The sequence below is a fragment of the Trachurus japonicus genome, chromosome 9 (assembly GCF_045865225.1).
Source record: "Trachurus japonicus isolate A0001 chromosome 9, Traja_1.0".
NCBI lineage: Eukaryota > Metazoa > Chordata > Actinopteri > Carangiformes > Carangidae > Trachurus > Trachurus japonicus.
Window position 1 is genome coordinate 9,693,072 of NC_140915.1, and position 23,864 is coordinate 9,716,935.

At 42.0% G+C, this 23,864-nt stretch overlaps 1 protein-coding gene and 1 long non-coding RNA gene across 4 annotated transcripts in view; one reads left to right on the forward strand and one right to left on the reverse strand.

The window, feature by feature from the left end:
- The window catches only part of LOC146980968 (uncharacterized), a 330,839-nt gene that overhangs the window by 35,716 nt on the left and 271,259 nt on the right, over window positions 1-23,864 (forward strand). The gene's annotated exons all lie outside the window — the stretch shown is intronic.
- On the reverse strand, window positions 11,686-22,917 carry prdm8b (PR domain containing 8b). Of its 2 annotated transcripts, none has more exons than XM_085785883.1 (4): window positions 19,085-19,581; window positions 16,236-16,462; window positions 14,989-15,220; window positions 11,686-13,761 (listed from the first exon to the last, which is right to left on the reverse strand). In XM_085785883.1, the coding sequence occupies exons 2-4, from the start codon at window positions 16,452-16,454 to the stop codon at window positions 12,386-12,388; spliced, it is 1,827 nt and encodes a 608-aa protein (XP_085642009.1). In that variant the 5' UTR covers window positions 16,455-16,462; window positions 19,085-19,581; the 3' UTR covers window positions 11,686-12,385. The 2 variants fall into 2 exon arrangements, with proteins under 2 accessions (XP_085642009.1, XP_085642010.1); XM_085785884.1 differs by lacking the exon at window positions 19,085-19,581 and adding an exon at window positions 22,748-22,917 and having other exon boundaries at window positions 12,386-13,761.

Consider the following 23,864-nt stretch of genomic DNA (forward strand, 5'->3'; position numbering starts at 1 on the left):
ACACACACACACACTGATACACAAAATAAAGGCAGAGCGACCTGAGATGAACACACGTCCTTTTATCTCCTACAATAAGAGCACTTTAGTAGAAACTTTAAATTCAAGAAGTTGGCAGGATGTCTCACTTTTTGAGTAAGTAAAGTTGTAAAGTTGGGATTAAAATGTAGTTTGTTTGAGATGTCAAAGGTTATTGTTTGTTTTATTCGTACAAATTTATACAAATAAAACAGCCTGTCGCACATAAACACTGGAACTGCAGACGAAGTAGTGAGGTGCTGCGTCGATGCCATATCAATGACTTGTTAAACGAACAAAAGTCTGAACATTGATACAGATTTTTTTTTTTAGAGTATATAAGAGCATGATACAATCCTGGATGTGTGTTATTGTCTATAGAATGTGTTACCTTTTTCATATGTGGTATTTTATTGTTGCTGTCTTTTCTAAAGGATACCCTTTAATATCAGGACTACCGATGAAAATTAGCCTTTCAGCTAACTCGGGTACATTTTCATTTGTTTTTACAATGTTTTATTAATGTACACTGTCCCTTTAAAAAAAAAAAACCCTAATAAATAAATAAAAATAAACAAGGTAAAAAGAGGAGGGGGTGTAAGTATAATGTATCCTCCCCCCACCTGTCACTCAAAGAGGCCACACCCTCAATTATACTGAAATTTAAGCCTTAAACAAAATGTATACAAAACTCCCTCCCTTGTCCAGTGTCTATTTATTAGAGTCTGATCAATACTGTATATATATACCAATAATACCAATATATATATATACCAATATATATACCAATAATACCAATATTAGTAATAACTAATTACTAATAATACCAATATTAGTAAGTAAAAACCTCCAATAATTGATTAATCGTCCAATATTACTCCTGTTTACATGAACGCTCATTTGTCACCTATGACAAATCTGTGGTTGGAGGTTCAACATTTTACTCTTTAACAATCAATAACCTAAGTTATTGGTACTTTGTTTCCAGTCCTACAGTGTTGTGTTGTGTTGTGTGTTCATCAATGCTATAGAAACAAGATCAAAGTACACAAACACAAACACTAATGCAACGACATCATGTCGACATGAAACCAGACAGTTTGTCGTTCACCTGCAAAGTCTGAAGACGCAAAAAAAAGTCTGAACATCGTTTCTTATCGACCGACACAGACAAAAATGAGATCAATTAAATCAGTCGGACCCTGATATTTATTGTTGTTCCATCTTTATCTAAATCTTCATTCAGATTTTGGATCAAAACTTTCAGTTTATTGCCCAGTATGATGATTTTATTGCTGTATTTTACAGTTTCTCTCTGTCTGACACATTGAACATCTCATGAAGCTTTTACAGGACACCGACGTCTTCACTTCACGTCTAGTGTCACCATGCATTTCCTCTGCGGTCTCTGTGGAGATGGTTGTGTGTGTGTGTGTGTGTGTGTGTGTGTGTGTGTGTGTGTGTGTGTGTGTGTGTGTGTGTGTGAGCTTAAAGTGGATGTCTGTAAATAAGTCAGATCGTCCTCTGCTGTTTTAGCTGCTGCTCCGGAAACACAGATTCATGTCGGTCCAACCTGAGCGCTGCGGTCAGCTCCGACACGAGGCCTCCAAGACCAGAGGCCGCTGCAGCTCTGCATGGAGGAGGGTGGAGGAGGGGGCAGTGGGGCAGGGCGGGGTGGGGTGGGGTGGGTGTAGTCGGGTGTAGTTTGGGGTGGGGGCTCAGCAGTGGAATGTGTAACAAAGTAACTCGAGCACATTTCGAGCCATCAGCCCCCGCTGCGTGAAACACAGTCACTACATCATGGATGTCAAACAGCAGCCGAGCGGCCGTAAATCCAGACGCGGCCGCGGCCTCCGAAGTCGACAGGTGGACGAGCGTCTTCCTCCGAAAAACCATTTACAGTCGGAGCCGAAGCTCAGAATCACAAGAGCTGACGTGTGTGTTTGGACTTAAACGCCGTTAATGGACTTTAAGTGTTCGCTGCTGCTGAGCCGATGATTCAACTCAACCATGACCGTTGACCTTTCCTCTCTTTTACATTACAGCAGCAGCACGAACTGATACGTCTTCATTTATCATTGACATTAACAATAAAAGATATTTGTGGCTAAAAAGTTACAAGTTTGATTTTGACATTAAGACTGATGCATTGTTTCTGTTAATAAACTTTAAAAACTTTATTCATACAGGCTAAGTTACATCATTTAATTATCTATCATCACTAAACACTATTTGTCTCTAAATTGGACATTATTGTTGACAGAAAGACATTCAATATCTAAACTAATATAACTTAACTAACATATAAAGTTACATTTATAACATTTGTCCCCACAAATTTTAACTTTAAATTGCATTGCATTGTATTGCATGGTATTGCATTGCATTATATTGCATTATATTGCATTGCATGTTATGTAAAACTGTGTAAAGCTCTTTTATAATCTTATTTAGAATCCTTAATTTATAATTGTATACACATATATCAATTTAATAAAACCATTTAATAGGAATTAATGAGGATTGTTTTATAAAACAATTTTAAAAGAAATTTACAAATTCAAAAAACACTCAATCTGTCTGCAGTCATTTTAAAGGTCCTATAGTTACAGTCTGCCGTCCCTAATAAACTGGCCGCTCTGTATGTGTGTGTACATACTGTATATACTATACGTATATATATATATATATAGGGGACTGTATGTTTAGCTCTGGAATGACTCATTAAAATGTCACAGCCCCCAAAAGAAACAAACAGAAGAAACAGAAAACCTGGACGTGACCCCGAGCAGCGAGTCGAATCCAGTCGAATCCAGTCGAGTCGAGTCGTTGACGATTCTTCGCTGAAACTTCCTGCAACAGGTGGAGCCTCGCCGTCGTCCGACCGCCGTAGAGTCTTCGGCTTCGCCACGATGCCAAGAATCCAAGACCGAGTGAGTGAGCGCGGGACCTCGTGCCCTGAATACAGGTAGTACGGACCGAGAGAGGAGAGGAGGGGGGGGCATGATGTGTAAATTTGTCCCTGTCAGCGGACCTGTAGATTGAGTGCATTGTGGGACAGAAATAGTGCAAATGCATCGGAGGGTGGAGGGTGGAGGATGGGGGGTTAGGGTGGGGGGGTTGTGCTGTTTGTGTATATTTAGACCTTAAAAATTAATGACGTGACAGCGATATCCTAATCAGACGGCAGCAGCAGCAGCAGCAGCAGCAGGAGGAGGAGCGGGCCCTGTGTAAACCCCGGATTAGGACTTTAAAACGGATTGGGTCTCGGCCTCGGGCTGCAGCGCTCCGGGAACCTGATACCTCTGATCTGAACTTTTATCTTTCACAGCCTCGTTAGCTCCGAAGATTGTCGTCGTCTGAACGAGGACTCGACCCTTTAACAGCTCCACAAACCGAGGTGAGTTTGGATGCTTCAGAGTCTGAACAACTGATCCTAAAAGCAGAAGTAAGCAGAATGTTTGTGTTAATATAAGTCTTAAATAGTTATATCTTCTCACAGCAATCACTTATATACAGCGTTTGGTCTGAAACACGGGTCTGTCAGTCACTCTGCTCTGCTCTGAGCCGAGGAGAAAACTTTCCTTGTATCCTACAACCTTTATCCAATGAGGAGAGAGAACGGCATAAAGGGGCGGTCCTCTCTGTGTGTGCAGCCAAGGGATGCACGTGAATGTGGTGACGTAGGGACGAGGGCGGGGACTGCTAACTCCATCTGCTGACAGGAAGTTAGCCAACTTGTCCTGTTGTCCTTCTGGATCAATCTGTTCCCTTCCTCCATCCTTCCTTCTTTCCTTGCTTTCTCCCTTCCTTCTTTCCACAATCCTTTTTCCCTTCATTCCTTCCTTCCCTTCGTCCTTACTACTTCTTCCTTCCTCTTTTGATCCAATGGGCTTTATGCACAGCTCCACTACTTCCTGAAATAAGCCAGCTCGTTTATTTCCTGTCTTACATTATTGGACCAATTGATTAGCTGTGCATAAAGCCCATTGACCTGATCTGTTCCCTATCCCTCCATCTTTTTTTCCTTCCCCTTTCCATCTTCTTCCTTCCTTGAACGAATCTGTTCCCTCCCTCCATCTTTCTTTCTTTCCCTTCCTTCTTTCAACAATCCCCTTTTCACTTCCTTCCGTCCTTCCTTCCTTCCCTTCGTCCTTCTTCTTTTGATCCAATTGACCTGATCTGTTCCCTAACGCTCCATCTTTCTTTCCTTCCCCTTTCCCTTCCTTCTTTCCCTTCTTCTTTCCTTCCTTGAATGAATCTGTTCCCTTCCTCCATCTTTCTTTCCTTCCTTTTTCCCCTTCCTTCTTTCCACAATCATTTTCCCCTTCCTTCCTTCCTTCCTTCCTTCCTTCCCTTAGTCCTTACTTCTTCCTTCCTTTTTGACCCAATCTGTTCCCTCCCTCCATCTTTCTTTCCTTCATTTTCCCTTCCTTCTTTCCACAATCCTTTTCCCTTCCTTCCCGTAGTCCTTACTTCTTCCTTCCTTTTTGACCCAATCTGTTCCCTCCCTCCTTCTATCTTTCCTTCCTTTTTCCCTTTCCTCTTTCCTCACATTTTTCCCTTTGTCCTTCCTTCCTTCCTTCCTTCCTTCCTTCCTTCTTTCCCTTCGTCCTTCCTTCCCTTCTTCCTTGACCCAGGACAGGAGGACAACAGGAGGGTTACATTTCCATATACATATCTCTCCAACAGGATTGGGTTCATGCTTGGCACAAACCGCTCTCAGTCAGCCATCGTGATTTTTTGATTTACGACTCAGCTTTTTATTTCGCCCTCGGATCAAAACGTCTCCATCTCACGTCTCCACTTGGAAATGTCAAACAGTGTCAGAGCACTTTGTGTCTTCATGACGACCATCAAACGTTCAGGGCTTCCATTTCGGCCTTGTACAGTACGATCAGCGTAAACTGTTGTTGGCTTTTCACAATGTTTGGCCTGTTGAACAATTTGAAAAACATTTAAAAACATTTGAATCGATGGCAACTGGACTTGTATTTGTCTAGGAAGACGTCTTAAGAGGCGAAACGTCTTCCTAGACAAATACAAGTCCAGTTGCCTTCGATTCAATTTGTTGCCCAGCAGTGGCGTGCACAGACTTTTTGAAGGGCAGGGGCGAAAAGGAAAAAAAAGGGCACATAATAGCGCGTCCTCGCCACTGAAGAGGGCACATTAGCACGCGTTTTGGCTCCTAGATGTGGCTCCTAGAGGGCACTTTCAGGGCTGCCAAGTTTCAGAAAATGACAAGAGTGAGACTGTAGCGACATGGTGCGTTTGGCCGGCGACCACAGGTCGGTGGCGAAAAAAATTTGGCCTTTTTTAACGTCGATTTGGCCTGTTTTAACACGTGTTTTGGCCCCCAAGAGGGCACTTTAGCATACGTTTTGGCTCCTAGAAAGCACTTTAGCATACGTTTTGGCTCCTAGAGAGCACTTTAGCACGCGTTTTGGCTTCCAAGGGGGGCACTTTAACACGTGTTTTGGCTCCCAAGAGGGCACTTTAGCACACGTTTTGGCTCCTAGAGGGCACTTTAGCACACGTTTTGGCTCCTAGAGGGCACTTTAGCACACGTTTTGGCTTCCATGAGGGCACTTAAGCACGCGTTTTGGCTCCTAGAGGGCAACCGCCCCCCCTGTGCACGCCACTGTTGCCCAGAGATGATGATGACCTGGATGAATGATAATATCCATAGACAATTAAAAACACAACTTTCGTACTCTTTACTAAAGGGATGCACCAATCTGATATTAAAGGAGAATTCTGGTCATTTTCTATAACGCTCTACAGCTCTATAGGTCCCCGAGTGTGACCATAGTAGGAAAAAATCCGAGAAAAATATGTCTATACAAAAAGTTTGTCGGTGTGAGCTCTGCTGGCTGGGGGTTCAGTTTGTCAATAAAGATTTGTTTGAAAGCTCTGAGGCAGAAGAAGCTGCTGCCTCTGGACTTTGGTGAGACGACACTGAACGCAGCATCTCTCCTTTTTTTTCTTACATATTTACATCAAGTCATTTGGCAGAAGCTTTGATCCATCACTTTGTCATTCCTCATGTAATTAATATACGCGCTCTTTTCTTTTCTTGGCCTGCCCTGCTCATGGCTCTGGCAGCAGTGCGGTGACATCACCACATGCCGCCCGTCACATACCGGCATCATCGACATAAAATAACTGGATGGCAGCAGCAGCAGCAGCAGCAGCAGCATCCCCGCTTTGATTGACGGCTCATTGGCAGATAATCGTTTGGCGTCGGCCGCTGCGAAACGTCACCCACTTTGATTGAGTGCAGTTGGCGAAGTTTTACTCAGTGAAGTAGAGTTGTCTAATGTGTGTAGCATGCAGCTGCAGTTATGTATCATAGTACTGCAGAGAAACAGGTGGCAGGATGCCGGTAGATAACGTGACGACTCCCCTCAAAATACACCCACAACCTCAACACAGAACTACGAACACAACTTCATTCACCTTCACCTCAGCATCTCCTGATCACAGGGTTACAGTGTCTGCAGCTGTGAGTCTGCAGGATGTAACTTAGAGCACTGGACAATGCACACAAGATATAACTAAATTAGATTAATTTATTAATCATTAATGATTAAATATTTATGTAGGCTACACTTTGCAAAGGTGGGAAAGCACATGTCCCGTAATGATCTGGGGATTCTGGGCTAAAATAACAAATGTTTCCGTCTTGCTAAGTGCAGCTGAACAGTAAGAGTTTGATCAGATCTTCAACTGTAGACAGAAATAATGTGACATCTGTCCAATTTTGCAAAGTTTAATTTAAAAGCCAGTTTTTTCCCCCCCTCATGCATTTGTGATCCTATTTAATGTCAGAGAAAGGAGACAAATACAGTTGTGAATGGAAAAAAGTGTCTTTAATAACAAGAGTGAAATTTACAAAAAACAAAACACAACAAAATACTTGACTCACAAGATTTAAGACGGAAAAACAACCCTTTATTTAGCTATAGTTGTTGTTAGCATTAGGCTATAGCTAACACCAGCTAATAGTGGTAGTTTGTGCCAGAAAGCAACTGAACAACTTGTCAGCACGTAAATGTCGCACATACTGCTGGTAAAGACACAAACTTAAGACCATTACATGATAGAGTCATGTTCAGCTTTTATTGACTGTTGATGTGTTGAGCGGCCATCTTGGATTGCGACATCACAACCTCACAAAGTTTATCTGAATTTCTTACTGCGTAACAAAAGTTATTTGTTGATGTTTTCACGCATCCTCATCTGCTTCCAAAATAAGCACGAGTTGCTGCTGCATATGTTTTTCATGTTCAGTAATCAGCCACAGTATGACATGTTTCTTTCGGGCCTCCATGTTTGTTCTCCTCCTCCAGGTCACAACTTGTCCACCAGAGAGTTTTGGAGTTGTTGGATTGTGTATTTGATGAGTTTGATGAGGGAAACCAAGAAATCCCATTAGCCTCCGTAGCGTAGCTCTGAGCAGCTCGCTACTCTGCTACGCCGTTCTAAAAATAGCTTGCACCTACAATTAAAGGTAATGAACTTCGCTATGACTATATGGATTATGGCAATGGGCCAATTTTCCAAAATGTTGAACTATCCCTTTAAACCTTTGTCTAAACGCTTGTCCGATGTCATGTCTTAGTTTGAATCACTTGTATCTGCTGAAAGAGCTATACGTATATGGCTTGTTTTCCCCCACGGCTCTTACCGTAAGTGGCGTTTTTGTTGGGCGTTCCCTTGGTTTCCAACTGGATCTATCCAACTGCGATCACATAGGAAGTTCAGAGACATGGAACAAGACAAGAGCTGAGTGGCAAAATAAAACAACAAGTTACAAATATTAGAAACAAGAGGGTGGAAGAAGATAAAAACATGAAATCGTCATAATCCTAACAGAGTCTTAGGCACATAGTTGAGGCGACGGTGGCGGTGGCGGCCATGTTTCATGTTTCATGTTGTTGCTCTGGATCGGTCCGAGGTTTATTGACCTGCTTGTTCGGCTTAAAAATGTCTGAAATGTAAAATCGTAGTGTGAGCGAGCGAGGGGCCCGGGGCCAGAGGGAAGTGCCAGCTTAGCAGAGATATAAACTGTCTGGCGCTGAGTGATGCAGTGACAAATGTGGTGGTGGGTGGGGGGTAAGTTGGGGTACAAAAGAGACGATGACACAAGCAGCAAAGCATGAGGGCACTAAATATCAAGGGTGTGTGTGTGTGTATATATGTGTGTGTGTGTGTGTGTGTGTGTGTGTGTGTGTGTGTGTGTGTGTGTGTGTTTGTGTGTGTGTGTGTGATGGTTAGCAGCGCCCTCCTCTCTCCTCGATCACATGCCTTGGTGGTGAGATTGACCCGTTTGGATTGCTGACATGGGAGGTGTGGGTCGATGTGAGATGAGATGTAACGTGCAGACATGTGCACCGGTGCTGTAATTAATCATTGATGTGAGCATCAAACTGCTGCTGCTGCTGATCTCAACCTTTACCCTCTTTATTATTATTATTATCTGCCTCTTATCCTCAGTTTACCTGCTCATTCACACACAGGTGTTCAGATACACACACAGTTCTGGTTGTATCGTGGAGAATCTGCTGTTTCCTCTGCTTTAAATAATCTTATTTTTCAAAAAAATATCCTAAACTTAGAAACACAAGAGTCTCCAACAGGTTTGTTAAAGTTGTAATTAGCCTATTTAAACTTTTGTTTTTAAGAAATCATAGCCCTTAAGACATAAGACTTTTCATTGATCCCACTTTTGGGAAATTCACTTATTGAACAGTAGAAGAGAAGTACAGGACAAGTAAAGAAAGTAAGGAATTTTATGTTTACGTTTCCATGGTTTTGGTAGTTAAATGCATGGATTTTTTTTTTTCCAGTGAAGATCTGTAAAACGCATGGATCATCACACCAGCTTTTAACAATGGATATCACACAAATTGACATCTGTGTTAAAAGCCAGCGTTAATAGATCCATGCGTTTATACCGCAACTATGACAACGATTGAAAACCATGGAAACATAAACGTAAAATTCCGCCGGAAATGCAAAATCGGTACAAACTTATATGAATAGAGAAAAAACTATCTAACTTCTGGTTAATTGTTTTCTGTTTGACAATTGTGTTGGGAGGACGATTGGTCTATAAACACTACACTACCCATGAGCCTCAGCTGCCTCAAAGGGAGAAAAAATAAAACCAGGCCGAGAGCTGCAGCTGCATTTGTGTCCCTCATTCTGATGTCTTGTTTCTACGGTGGCCCTGAGGGGTCAGTGCACTGCAACTCAAAAAAAAAAACACACAAACAAAGATACAAATTCATAAAACAACTTCAACAAAGCTGCAAAACTCCCAACGCAACAGAAGTGTTTACGGGGACAGAAAGACATGGCGGTTATAGACGTTATAATAAACCAAACACACTCAGTTTATCGTCAAACAGGAAGCCCGGCCTATAGTCCGTCACTTTATTGTGTCCCCAGAAACACTTCTTGTTGTGTTGGGAGTTTTATTTTTTTTTGCAGCTCATGTGTTGTCAAACTGAATTTACAGGCAGTTTGAGATTTGCTGTTGTTTTCTGCACCTCATGGGCCACCGTAGTTTCACTGTCAGTGCTGCATGAAAACTCTGTAACCTTGTTTCTTGCTGTATTTTATTTTAACAAAGCAGTTAAATATCTTTTATTTTCATGATTCAAACAGTAAATTTTTTTGGTTGGTCATATTTAATCCCAGCTCTGTTTAATCCTGCACTTTTTCTTTATTTACATTTTTATAGGATAAGATTAAACGTGAGAGTTTTATTCTTCGTGTCATCACTAAATGATCCAACTCCAACAACGCAGCTCCACCACTTATCGTCTTTTTTTTCTTTTTTTTTTGTCTGGATTATGTTACTAATCCCACTAATAATATTACTCATGAATCTCAAACAGCAGATGGAGTTTGTTCTAGTCGTCATGGCGAGAGAGAGAGCGGTCTGCTGACATGCAACATGGATTTCTTCTTCCTCGAAACAGATGAAAACCATGTGATGTAACTGAAAGCATCGGGAAAATGTAACAGCACAGAGGTAAAAAAAAAAAAAAAAGAAAGAAAAAGAAAAAAAGTTTGGATTGTTTTGTCAAAATTGCGACATAAAGGTGAGTCACATGTAAAAATAGAAATTAAAGTGGAGAATGAATCATTTAAAAAAAAACCTACCAAAAACCAAAAAGGAAACTACTGTGACCTTTGACCTTTACTCTTACAACAGGTGTCAATGAGCTTCTTTCATAGCTTCAGTCCATCATGTTCATATTTTTTTATTTTGCATTTCTGATCATTGACATGTTATCAATTAATTAAACGAATGGTTAAATAGATATAAAATAAAAGACAGTGTATTTATAATGTCCACTTTGATTTTTCTCTTTCTCTCTTGACCTTGATATCTTGATATATTTTATTCCAGTGTCTGTTTAGGATGATTTTATTTTTGTTTTATTATAATAAACAACATTATACACGTTATTATATTGAAAAAATAACATAATATTATTGTTTCAGATGATTTTCAGCTGTAAACCTCCACTGTGGCCGCTGAGCTCCTCTCTCCTGTAGTTCACAACTCGGCCACTTGGTGTCGCTGTTGAACCATTTTACATTTCCCCCTTTTCCGCCTCCACGTGCTCACACACATTCCCATTTCTGCACGCGGTCGCACTGATTGTTGTTAGTTTTTTTTCTTCTTTGTAATCAAGCAGTTATGTCATTATAGCTGTAACTAATCATGATTATTATTGATCCACAGACTTTATATCACTGTTGTTGAATTTATTTTGTAGAAACTTTGATTATGAAATTGTTTCATGTGAAGCTTCTACAGGTAGGCTATTAATTAAAGGTTACGTGCGGCTGGTAGGTGATTGATATTTATATCTGTAGCCTACTATAAGACGGGTGTGTGTGTGTGTGATTGTGTTTGTGTGTGTTTTTACAGGTTGGAGGATTTTAGTTTGTTCGGTTTGAAGTGATCGTGTGTTTCCTACGTAGCTGTTGTCACGGCTGTTGCGTTTATTCTACCAATAAAAAAATAATATAATATAATGTGGAGATGGGAATTTAACCGCACACGCAGAGACGTATGACAATGTGCGTTTTATTCTCTTTCATTTCTCTATTTCCTGCTGCTAAATGTGAATAAGAAATCAATTTATATATTTTTAAAACCTTTATTCTGAAAAATACTAATAATATATTTCGTTTCTGAAAGATTAAAATGTGAACAACATTCAAATTTCGACGTGCAGGATTTTTTTCCCTGTAATTTATGCAGCCTCTCTGGGGAGGACTTCATTAGGTATGAGCTGCACGTCTAATAAATCCATGTCAATAATAATAATAATACTAATAATAATGCATCTGGTGGCATTTAAAGTCAACATCTAATAGCAAATTATTGTCTTTTGTATAGAAAATTTCATGAATTTCTTGTGTACAGTTGTATTAAATTAAGACTGAGTGTATTAAAATGTAAGTGTAATGTTAAAATAATCAAAAATAAAATCAATATAAAAATCCTTTATATATGGAATTTAGACACATATAATATGATCTTAATAAAAAAAAAAAGTGATGTTTTATAAAGGCAAAAGTGGTGTTAACAATAGATAAATTACATGTGTATAAGAAAAGTGCAGAAAAGGCCGGAGGTGAAAATAAAGCTATTTTATTGTCAATGCATTCAACATGATTAGATAAACTATCAAGTAGTAAATTTCCGCAAAAGGAAGAAACACTGAAACTATTCCCCACTGACACAAAATATTACACTTTTGTATTTCAAATAAAACAAATTATTTACAGGGTAATGTATAGACTGCATCTTAAATCAATATCATTTAATAATATTACATGCACTCTGAAATATAGTCTGACATAATATCCCCAATTTGTGTCCATATTCATCGACACAGACATGAAAAAACTTGCTGCTGCTGCGTTGTAAACCATGACGTTGTGTGTGACTACATTGGTATTTCTTCTCTATGTTTTGCATTTATATGATATAAAATACAACTTACTGTACATTTACACATATTTAAATCTTCCCTTATTCTCAAACGGTTTAAGTGCCTCATAAATAGATTCATTTTCCAAGTCAAAACGCATTTGCATACACCCAAAACATGACAATTTTTTGTACAGGAGTGGAGGAGAAAAAGTAAACCGACCGAAAAAAGGGGGAATTAGAAGATTAAAAGTCCAAAGTGAAAACAAGTGCAAGGGGTTTTTGTGTTTTTTAGTATTTTTTAATGTGGCCTATATCTCCCCGTCGGAGCGCTGCTTAGATCCAGGCAGGGTCAGAGTTCCTCAAAAAGCTTCTTCTCCGTCCGTTATGTCAAAAAGTCAGTTAGTTATGGGATGTCATGTGGCGCGACAGGTGATGCCGCTCCCGGAAGGACTCGTTGCAAATGGGGCACTTGAGTTTCTCCTCGCGCCGCCGTTTGACCAGCGGCTCCATGGCGAACTCCTTTTTGTGGTGGGACCGCATGTGGTAAACCAAGTCCGAGGTCATGCGGAAGGACGCGTTGCACTTGGCGCACCAGTTCTGCGCGGGCAGGCAGAGCGAGGTGAAGGACGGCGGCAGCAGCGTGAGCGCCGACGGCATCTGGAGCTGGATGGGGCCGGCGGAGCTCTTGGGCCAGAAGGCGGCGGCGGTGGCGTAGACGAAGGGGCTCTGCTGCTTGGCCATGCCGCCGACGCCCGGCACGGGGCAGTTGGCGCCCAGCTCGGCGCCCTGCAGCTTGGCGGCGAGGTGGTCGGCCTGGTAGAGCCGCGAGGACGAGATGGTGTCCCCCACGACCGGGTGGCAGTCCAGCAGCTTGGGCGCCATCACCAGCGGCGAGATCTGGGAGGAGAAGGAGGAGCGCGACGGCTGGCTGAAGGCGCTCTTCCTCTCCCCGCCGACACCGCCGCCGCCGCCGCCCGAATGGCCGACGGAGGTGAAGGCGCTGCCGATCGGCGAGCTCTGCGGCGGCTGCGTCTCCGACAGCACCTGCCTCATGTTCAGGTGCTTCTCCGACGGGTTGCCGCCGCCGCCGCCGCTGGGCCGACCGCCGTCTTTGTTCTCCGAGTTGGCGCTCTGGAGGCTTTTCCCGTGGTGTTTGAGGTTCTGCGGCGACTTCTTGACCTCGGTGAAGGCGCTGCGTTTGCCCTCTGCGTTTGCCCGCGGCGGCGAGAAGGCCCTGTGGTGGCTGCTGCCGCTGCTGCTGCTGCTGCTGCTCTCCTCCAGGCCGTACACGCCTCGGTAGTTCTGCGCCGACGTGGCGAGCTCGTCCTTGGACTTGGTGGGAGCGAGGCCCGGTGCCCGGCACTCCCTCTCCCGGTCCTCCACGTCGGAGAACTTCCTCTTCCCCGAGCTCTCGCTGCAGATCTCCGCCTCCTTGTCGCTGGGCGGGCTCGTCCGGCTGTTCTCCAGGTCGCGCGCCAGGTTGTGGAAGTCCGTGGAGGGTTTGGCGCTGTCCGACGGCGGCGCTGCGAAGCCCTCGGAGCGGCCCAGCTTGGGGCTCGTCCTGGACGGGGTTGGCGTCGTGGTGATGGTGGTGGTTGTTGTTGTGTTTGGTCGCTCCGTGCTACCGCTGCTCTCCTTGCCGGACTCGTCGTCGTCGGCGCCGGCGCCCGTGATGCTCTGCAGTCTCTTGGTGCATCGGAACCGGAGGTGGGCCAGGAACGGAAACTCGAACTGGAAGCGCTGGCTGCAGTCCGGACACGAGTAGTGGGTCGAACCTGGAGGAGGAGGAGGAAGAAGACGGAGGAGAGAAATTAGTCGGACGTTACCACATGATTAATAAAACGGAAAGGTGAAATCCGGCAATCTGATTGGTTGTTAACCGTGGTATAATGAGCATATACCACAGCTACTATTCTAAAGCCTTATCACAGCAAGGCAAGGCGATTTTATTTGTATAGCCCATTTTTACAAACAGTTTGTCTCAAAGGGCTTTACATGGCATCATAACAACATCCTCTGCCCTTAGACCCTCACATCGACTGAGGAAAAACTCCATGGAAAACCCTTTTAACAGGGAAAAATTGGAGAAACCTCAGGGTGAGCAACAGAGGAGGGATCCCTCACCCAGGACGGACAGACGTAAGTAGATGTTGTTACGTGTTACGTAGCCTACGTGGGAAACATGCAAGAGTTGATGAAGGCAGCTTCTGGTAGGCTAGCGTAGGCTATCACTCCGCGTCAGGCACGTATGACTGGTATGAATGGAAGTTGTTGTCATGTATCCATGACAATGGACTGTTGTAGTCCGTAGTAAAAGACAGTTGATGTCTTTACGATGTTAAAAAATGGACTAAAGTAGTTGAATTCACATGTTTACGGTGAACTTTCACCTCCCGGGAGGGTTAACAGTGGTAAAGTGGAGGAAAAGACGAGATGCAGAGCTAATTTGGAGCTAACGTCTGGAGAGGTGGGACTATTTTTTTCACAGTGGGGCTATTTTATTGGATAATATGTATTTCTGGTTGAATAGAACTACATGAAATTGATTGCGTATTCCTCTTTCATATTGCCTTTATTGGTAACCGTTTTATAAAAGCAATATTAACATTTCCATGTTTCCCACATTCTGTGTCATAAACTGTAAACTGTTTTCTTGTATGTAACAACATCTATTGCACGTCTGCCCGTCCTGGGTAAGGGATCCCTCCTCTGTTGCTCACCCTGAGGTTTCTCCAATTTTTCCCTGTTAAAAGGGTTTTCCATGGGGTTTTTCCTCAGTCGATGTGAGGGTCTAAGGGCAGAGGATGTTGTTATGATGCCATGTAAAGCCCTTTGAGACAAACTGTTTGTAAAAACGGGCTATACAAATAAAATTGCCTTGCCTTGCCTTGCCTATATCACTCCAGTTTGTGGTATATGCTCATTATATGTGTGATATATTGCTTAAACATGCAACAGCGATGAAACCAGAACTTCAGATGATGATGATGACGATGACCCACCTTTGCTCTTGGCGGGCGCTCTGCTGGCGCTGAGCAGCAGCAGGTCGATGAGGTCTTTGCCGTACCAGACCAGCAGCTCCTCGTCCTTCTCGATGCGCCGCAGCGAGCGGTAGAACAGCTGCCCGTTCTTCACGTAGGCCTCCAGGTTCTGCTCCTCCTTGTCCCGGGCCGACTGGACCAGCCGCAGCCACATCAGGCCCTCCGACGTGCTGTTGGCCGCCGACGTGTCCACCTGAACGCAACACACACACACACACAGTTAGAGCTACGACCAGCAGAAAATATATATACATTTAACTGGTTTCATTTCTTTTTTTTGTTTGTTTTGAACCCTCTTGCTGTCCTGTTCTGGGTCAAATCGACCCAATCTGTTCCCTTCCTCCATCCTTCCTTCTTTCCTTCCTTTCTCTCTTCCTTCTTTCCACAATCCTTTTTCCCTTCCCTCCTTCTTTTGATCCAACTGACCCTCCATCTTTCTTTCCTTCCTTTTTCACTTCCTTTTTTCCACAATCCTTTTTCTCTCTCTCCCTCCCTTCCGTCCTTCCTTCCTTCCTTTTTGACCCAATCTGTTCCCCCCCTCCATCTATCTTTCCTTCCTTTTTCCTTCCTTCCTTCTTTCCCTTTGTCCTTCCTGCCTTCCTTCCTTCCTTGACCCAGGTGGACAACAGGAGGGTTAAACTGAAATTTCACCAAAACAACAAATATTTATTTATCTATAACAACATTCATTAGAAATAAGAAATAATATTGAAATAATTTAATGATTTTTGGATTATGCTGCAGTTTAGAAAGATTGAAAATATGAATATAAATACATCAGCATACGTGTGCAAAAGTGTGGTATATTCTCTTCAATCTGGTAGAATTTGATATTGGTACTGTTAACATTTTCAGAGTTATTGGGCTTTTTATTTTGCTGTCCATCCAAAAAAAACCCCACTGTGAAACCAAGGCAAAGTGCAGTATCTGCCATAAAACGGTCAAAATTGGTCAGAAAGACAAACTACAAAATACATTTAATTCAGTCCACCTTTATCTAATCAATTATAGACTTGGTAGTTAGTTATTCATAATTTGATACTTAAACCTGACAATGAAAACACAAAAAGCTGTTTTTCTCAGTTTGGCATTTTTTACAGATACTGCACTTTGCCTTATCCAGCAGCAAGTGCACACAAACATAAACCTCCATGATGCAGATGAATAAGAAGCAGAAGCAGAAGCAGAAGCCGCTCGAGTCGACTCACCCTGAAGATGTACGGCGCCGTGCGTTTGTCCGTGGACTTGAGCGCCACGAAGGCGATGCTGTCGTACAGCGACGTGTGGCTCAGCACGCACGGCCCGAAAATGGCGTTTTCCGGGATGTCGCAGGTCGTGAAGACGCTGGTGAAAATGTCCGTGAGACACTGCTGCACCGCTTTGGCGTCCCCGTCCCACACCAACTTCTGAGAGCTGGACTCCTCCATGTCCACTGCTGCAGGACAGACACACACCAGGAGCAAAGATTATTATGCTATTTCTTTATCTATTTTATTTTTGGTTTAATGACAGGAGAGACAGTGTGTAAATGTAGTGGAGGTTCAGTCAGTGGAGTCAAACTGCTCTGAGGAAATAAATCTCTTCCTGGACAGATTGGATAAAGCAGCTGTCGAGGGCGTCGTTTGGGAGCTGCATGTGTGTATATGAGTGTGTGTATGTGTGTTTTTTTCAGCCTTTCTAATTAATTCAAAGCCCGTAATAAGTTCATGACGGCTTCACCTTCAGCATATTGATGACGCGCTTTACCAATGTTGTCAATTAGTGGAGCAAATAAAAAAAATTAAAAAGCAGATCACAGGTCACCAATAATAATAATAATAATAATAATTAAAAGAGGCAAATAATAAAAGAAATTAAAATAATTAAAATAATACAATTTATTATTATTTGGATAATAATATTAGAAGAAGAATTCAAATTGTTATTATTGTTATTATTATGTAAATACCGGTGAAGAACTCTTTAGTTTTATAAACTGTTGACTGCGCCTGAATTAATCTTTTTTTAATCATATTATTATTATTATAAATATTATCATTAATATTAGTTAATATAGGCTAAAACATGATATGATCTTTAACAGGCCTCTGCTGCTGTAAACGTCACGACTGTTGGAATGAAAAACGATAAATTCCTACAATAATATTCCTGTAAAAGTCAGAGAGGAGCGGCTTCATAAAGATCTGAACTGGCTTTATGGGATGTTTTTATTTGATTTTATTCTATTCTATCATTGTTATTATATTATATCATATTCTATAGGGTTCAGTATGTGTGTGATAGGAGCAGGCTGTATAGGTTTGAAGCGACGTGTATAAAGTCGTTTTTTGTTTTGTTTTTTTATTATTCTTGTGTGGACACAGGACGCGGCAGCAGCGTGTCCAATGGGTTTCAAGTGGACTGTCAGAGTCAGTGACTTCATGTCAGCCAACCTTTCCCTCTCTCCCTCTATCTCTCTTTCTCTCTCTCTCTTTCTCCACGCGGCAGCAGCGTATGTCGCCTCATTACCATAATCCACCACTTTCCCCTCTGAGACTGTAATTAAAGCAGCACGACCAGTTAATTATTTCTTTTCTCCCTTTTCTAACCTCTCCGTGTGTGTGTTTAGACGGCTGCGGCTCCTTCACCTCCTCCTCTGTCTCTCTATCTTTCCTTCCCTCCTCACTCTCGCTGCTTCAATTCAGCAGAAACTGTGCGCGCAAAACCTGCACCTGATACAGTAGTAAATATCTGACTTAAACTCTAAATAATAATAATAGAATTCAATGCTCTGCTCTCATTTGCCCTGTTCCCTAAATAAAACATCCACAAATTGTTGAAACAACTAAATTCTAAGGAACAAGATGACTGCAGAAACATTTGTTCGGGCCTCCAGCTCCACTTTTATTCTCATCTTTAATTCTAACAGTCAAACTATAGGACTTCTAAAGCTTGTGCAATAAATGAAGAAATAAATAAAATAAGTTGCATATTTATCGCAGGCAAAAATAAATAAACTGACAAATTGGAGCCAAAGTTTTTTTGTTTTTCTTTAAATTATTATTATTCCTTGTGCGTAAAGTCAGATTTTTTTTTTTACGCATCTAATTAAAGAAACAAACAGGCTGCTGTTGTCAACTATTCACCAGTTATCACACTAACGAGGAGCCGTCATCTGTCCATCCAACAGGATCCACGGCTGCAGCGCACACCGAGACTCTCTGGTTTCAGCTTCTAGCGCCGGGTTTTACTTTTGCTTTTCCTGTACGTGTTTAATTAATAAATAAAGCGGGAAAAATCTGATTAAATTATCTATAATAGTTAAGACAAGTCTATATTTTTTAATCCATTTGCTTTTGAGCATTTTGACCTTTTAGATGAGGAGGAGGAAGAGGAGGAAGAAGAGGAGGAGGAAGGCTTTTGGTTCTCGGTGGAACATTTTTTTTTGCGCACGGTCCAAACGCGCTCCGTTTCCGGCACCAGACAGAAGACAGAGCCGCTTTATGCTCAGAGGAACAAGCGTCAGTTGATGATGATGATGAAGAAGATGAAGATGATGATGAGGAGGAGAGAAAGAGAGAGAGACTCAGAGAACATCCCATGAATGACATGTGTCACACATGGAGACAGAGGGAAGCAGAAGAAGCAGAAGGAGAAGAAGGAGAAAGATAAAGAGCGGAATGTTTGCACATCCACAAACTGCAGGAAAGCAGAGAGAGAAGAGAGAGAAGAGGGGGGGGGGGTGAGATGTGTAAGTGTGTGTGTGTTGGGAGTAGAGGGGGGGTGAGGAGGTGAGGGAGGGGGGGTATGGGTTGTTTAACCCATCTGCTAAAGCCGTGCCAGGCTGAAAACTGTCCTAAATCAGCGCCGCTCAAACATCTGCGTTTTTTTTTTTCCTTTTCCCTAAATGATTATTCCTCTTTTCTTTTTTTTCTCCTTCTCCTCTTGCGCTTCTTCTTTCTGCGGCTGCATGTCATGTGCCGCGCAAAACAAACCCGGACTCGGTCGGTTCACCCACTCTCTCTCTGTCAACTACCAACCACAGCACCAACACCGGTAGATAGGACACCTACCTTACAGCGTCGACGAGCAGGAACAATAATCCACAGGCGAACTGAGCGATGCTGCGAATAATACAAAACCCAGCCAGGAAAGCAGCAACAAGAAGAATATATAAAAAAACAAAATATTAAAAAATAAAAATAAAAAAAGCCCCGAAGCCCTGCAGGCGGAGGGATGAGGTGATGGAGATGGTTTATCTGGGTCCGTAGTGTCAGTACATCCCCCCCCTCGGTGCTGCTGCTGCTGCTGCTGCCGCTGCTGCTGCTGCAGAGACTCGCCGACACTGGCAGCGGTAGAGAGAGCTGCACGGATAAAGGGAGAGAGAGATGGAGAGAGGGAGAGAGAGAAAGGGGGGGGGAGAGATAGATAGAGAGAGATGGAGAGAGAGAGAGGCGTGCAGATGGGGCCCGGTGCTCTGGCTGACTGGCACACCGACACACACTTTTTGTTTGCGGCACATAATCTACCCAATGAGGCGTGTCACTCTCCGTCTCCTCCCTTTAACTCTTCACTGGCCGACTGTCATTTGATGCGATTTATGGACGAGCACAGGGATAAAGACCCCCCCTCCTCCTCCTCCTCCTCCTCCCATCACCACCCTCTCCTCTCCTCTCCTCTCTCACCCCCCCTCCCATTATTATTGTAATTCTAATCACAATAGTTGGTGGTTGTGTTACAATAAAGTGGCATTTAAGGAGTCGGGGGTTGGAAGAAAAAAAAAAAAAAGGAAACAACTACTGTACAGTGAATGGCATTATTATTATCATCATTAATAATATCCATGTTATGATTAGCCTATCATTATGATTATTAATAATATCATGATGGTTGTTATTGTTATTATTGGGTCTATAATGGTAGAATTAAGACTTCAAACAACACAGTGAACTTTGGCACTTTACGCACAGTGAGTGACGTATTGGTGTATTTAAATTTATGCTAATGAGACGGACTTCACTTCACTATGTGGTTTTAGTGCAGAACAGATTAAAGGAGCAGGACCAGGAGGACCGGGGACCGGGGCTCCGCTGCACCTCCTCCCCGGCTCTGGACGCGCTCAGAGCGGCGGAGCATCCCGGCCAGAGCCCCCAGCAGCAGCAGCAGCAGCAGCGGAGCTCAGCCTCTGTCTCCTCCGCTGCTGCTGCTGCTGCTGCTCTGTCTGTGTCTGTGTCTGTACTGTGTGGAGGCTCATTTAGGGGGCGCCCGTGTATAATTTGCATCGGATGAATGGAGGATTTTCTGATGGAGAGAAACGAGAGCTGCAGGTCAGGTGCAGCCGGGAGGTTTCTTTTCTTTCTTTTTTTTTTTTCCTCCCCAGTTTACAGATTCTACTTTTATTTTTTTTAATTTTAAGACTTACCTTCTGTGTAAACTTCAGTAAATGTTTCTTTAAGCTTTTATTTTCAAATTCAGTGTAAATGTTGTTACAGTTAAAGACTGAAGAATTGAATGATGACAAATGTTTGTGGTGTCCATGAAAGTTTATCATCATGTTGAACTGGTAATACACCCCAGAGGGTGAAAATATGTGTTATTTCCGTTTTATTTATATTGTTAACCATATTATAGGTACACACACATATTAAAACTATAGGCTATATAAATAAAATTAAATGCAAAAAAAACAACTAAAAAAACATCAGTGTTTTAAGGCTTCTGTGAAATTCTGTTTTGACGAATGAATTTATAGTCAAAACACTGAATTATGTCAAAATAATATAATTAATTTTACTTTTTTCAAATAACTTCATTTCAAATAAACACCACAGACTCGTGTCATGAATTTATGTTCGTTTGACAAAATAAATAGACAACAACAAAAGAAATCTGCGTATTAATTCACAAATTGTGCTGAAGAAATGTAGATTTGAATTCAGACTTGTGGCCTGACACATGAACCTGAAGGTCAGTGGTCTCAGCATGTGATGATGATCTGTTCCAGGAATTAAAGAAAAGGAAAAAGCTTCTTTTTCAAATCAAATCAAACTTTTCACAGCACTTGTTTTTTTTATTTAATCCACATGAAACCTGAGCAGCAGCAGCAGGTGACTGTGACCTGAGATCAGCTGACTCAGCCGGACCTGGACCGGATGTCTGAGAAAAACATTTTGGAGAAGGAATAAAAATGGACTGAAATAGACTTTGAGTAGAAAACACATGCAGCTGCCAGAGCTGAGCTCACTGACGACTGCTGGTTCCTCACCCGCGCTGTCGCTGCTCAACATTTTTATTTTACTTTTAAAGAAATTTGTTGAAATATGTGATGAAAAAATAATTTGTGTGCACAATTAATGCAAAATCTTGTAAGTATTATGATTGTTTCAAAATAAAAGAAGCGCTGGCTTCTGAGAAAATCCATAATTTGAATAAACTTATATAGGCTACATTTTTATTTAAATTAAAAGGTATTTTCAAGATTCAACATGAAAAAGTGTTCCAAAGAAATGTATATTTGATTAGGCTAATAAAAAATGGCATATTATTATATTAATGACATACGATCAGGTTTCAGCTTGATTTTTTAAAAATTGTTACAACCAGTAGATTTTGTGCTAAAGTTTAGTTTCCACACTGAAGGAGAGAAAATGGAAAAGAAGAAAATTGACAGCGCCATTTTTTCTGATGCAAGAAATGTGACTAAAAATGAGAGGAAAGATGTGTGTGTGTGAATGTGACACAGGGGGAGTGTGTGGTGTTGTTGCTGGGAGGGTTTGTGTTTGTGTTGTTTGCGTATTTAAAGGAACAAGTGACTGTGTATCATCTTCATCATCTGTGCCATTTGACAGCTGTGTATTGTGTCTTTCCTGAACACCAACTCCCTTAATACGCTCCATGTTCAACACACTCCATCACCGAGAAGGAGCCGAGTGTGTGTTCAAAAATAAAAAGTTTGTGAATTAATTTCATGTAAAAATATGAAACAAAAGAAGTTGAATCGTCTTTATCTTCATACGTTGGTGATTACATAACGTTAGCTTGATGCTAACGGTAGCAGAGTAAGATACATGTTTAGTGTTGGACAGTTTAGCAGCAGTTGGTCATTTAAGTTGTTAACTTGGTGTTAAAATGTAAAATATTACTGTGATGAAGTTAGCATGCTAATATTAGCTTCACAGTTTGAATAGCATCTCAAAGTTAGCATGTGGATGTGCGTGCTATGCTATGTGTTGCTACAGTATCTGAGTCAATAGGCTACTCAGTCATAGCCTAATACTTTTTTGGCCAATTAATATACGTATGTTGTTCTGTGTAAGATGTCAAGGTGTTATCATGATGCATTGTTCTATAGTCGTAGTCCCGCCTCTTGTGCTTTTATCTTCATTGTTTTTATGTCTAACATCAACCTGCCAATGGGACTGGGGATGGAAATTAGCCACTTGGCTACAATCCCACACATTTACACAACAGTGCTCAACAATATGTATTGTTCCCATTTTAAAAATAAATAAAATCTGAAAAATCTGAAATACTGTATCTGCAGATGTGTCGCCTGGTTCCAGATGTTTCTGATTATTAACCCATTCCAATACATCTGGAATCAGAGCCAATCAGAGCTTCGTGGTTGGGTTTTGAAACACGGAGGTCATCGTCATCAGTTTAGTTTTAGCCACAAAAACATAATGTCAAAGAAATATGTTGAGAAAAGGAGCAGGTGTGGCTGAAGAGGATGGAAACTTACTGCTCTTGTTCTGTTACTTGGCCCTCGTCACGGTCATGTTCTCTGACTCACCCAGATTTCTTTCTACTGGTGTTTTTACAACGGGCCGTTTCCTCAGGCGCAACAAGAACCGGGTCAAGCAGATCTTTGTAAGACGGATTAAGAACACGGAGGTTTTTTTTTTCTTTTCTTCCTGTGTCAGAGAGAGACAAAACGAGAAACAATGGCCACAAAAATGGTGACTAGTGTTGATGAAATTAAACTTTTACAGGATGCTGAATCAAATTAGAGACATCACAACTTTTTAAAGGGGAACTATGCAAGTCGAGTCTCTTCTCCTTTGTGTTGCTAACCTTCCTCTCGGTCATGTGCGTTTGTTTTTTTAACAATACCGGTGAGAAATCAATCCACAAAGCAGTGGATAACGATGTTACCATGTGTATACTGTATTTGTGTAGACTTATCTGTCATAAACAAGAGATTACGGGTTACGGGGCGCGTTTGTGTAGCGGTGCCGGGTCGGAGGCTCTGATCTTACAAGGTTGGTTTTCAGCCAAGAGACGCTAGGTGAGCCTCCATTCTCCCTGGAACTAGTTACAAGTCATTTATTGAACCAGCACTAGGACTCTGAAGCTGTTTCATAAAGTGAAAAAAATGTAGCATAGTTCCTCTTTAAACTGACATATGCACAAACTACGCAGGTGCATGACTGACAGCAACAGGGACGAAGAAGCAGAACAATTAGCACACGACTTAAAAGAAACAAACAGCGACATCACAAACAAGTCGTTCAACTTTTGGTGTGTGTCAGCTGTCCAACTGCAGATCTGATCCCATCAGGTCAAATTACCTGTTGAGTAAATAGTGTATTAGCAAAAAAAAAGCAGGTTGGATGATTAATTCAACCGTCATCGTCCTGCAGCAGCATCTCTAAATGGCCCCGGCATCAATAATGGAGGCTCTTTCTGACAGGATCATAGTTTCATCGATATGGATCAACAGGCGTTCTTCAATATTTCCTCACAGAAACCTGCAGCAACTTCTGAACCAAACTTTATGTTTAATCTTCTCCTTGTGATGCAAAATTCTCTAGTAATGATAAGTTAATTCCTCCCCTCCCTCCCTCCTCTCCTCTCAG

Excerpts from the sequence above, each read along its gene's own strand:
- prdm8b (XM_085785883.1), bottom strand. The coding sequence starts at position 16,454 with ATGGAGGAGTCCAGCTCTCAGAAGTTGGTGTGGGACGGGGACGCCAAA. Across the intron at positions 15,221-16,235 it reads CGGCGCCGTACATCTTCAGG|GTGGACACGTCGGCGGCCAA; the intron begins GTGAGTCGACTC and ends TGTTGCGTTCAG. Across the intron at positions 13,762-14,988 it reads AGCGCCCGCCAAGAGCAAAG|GTTCGACCCACTACTCGTGT; the intron begins GTGGGTCATCGT and ends CTCCTCCTCCAG.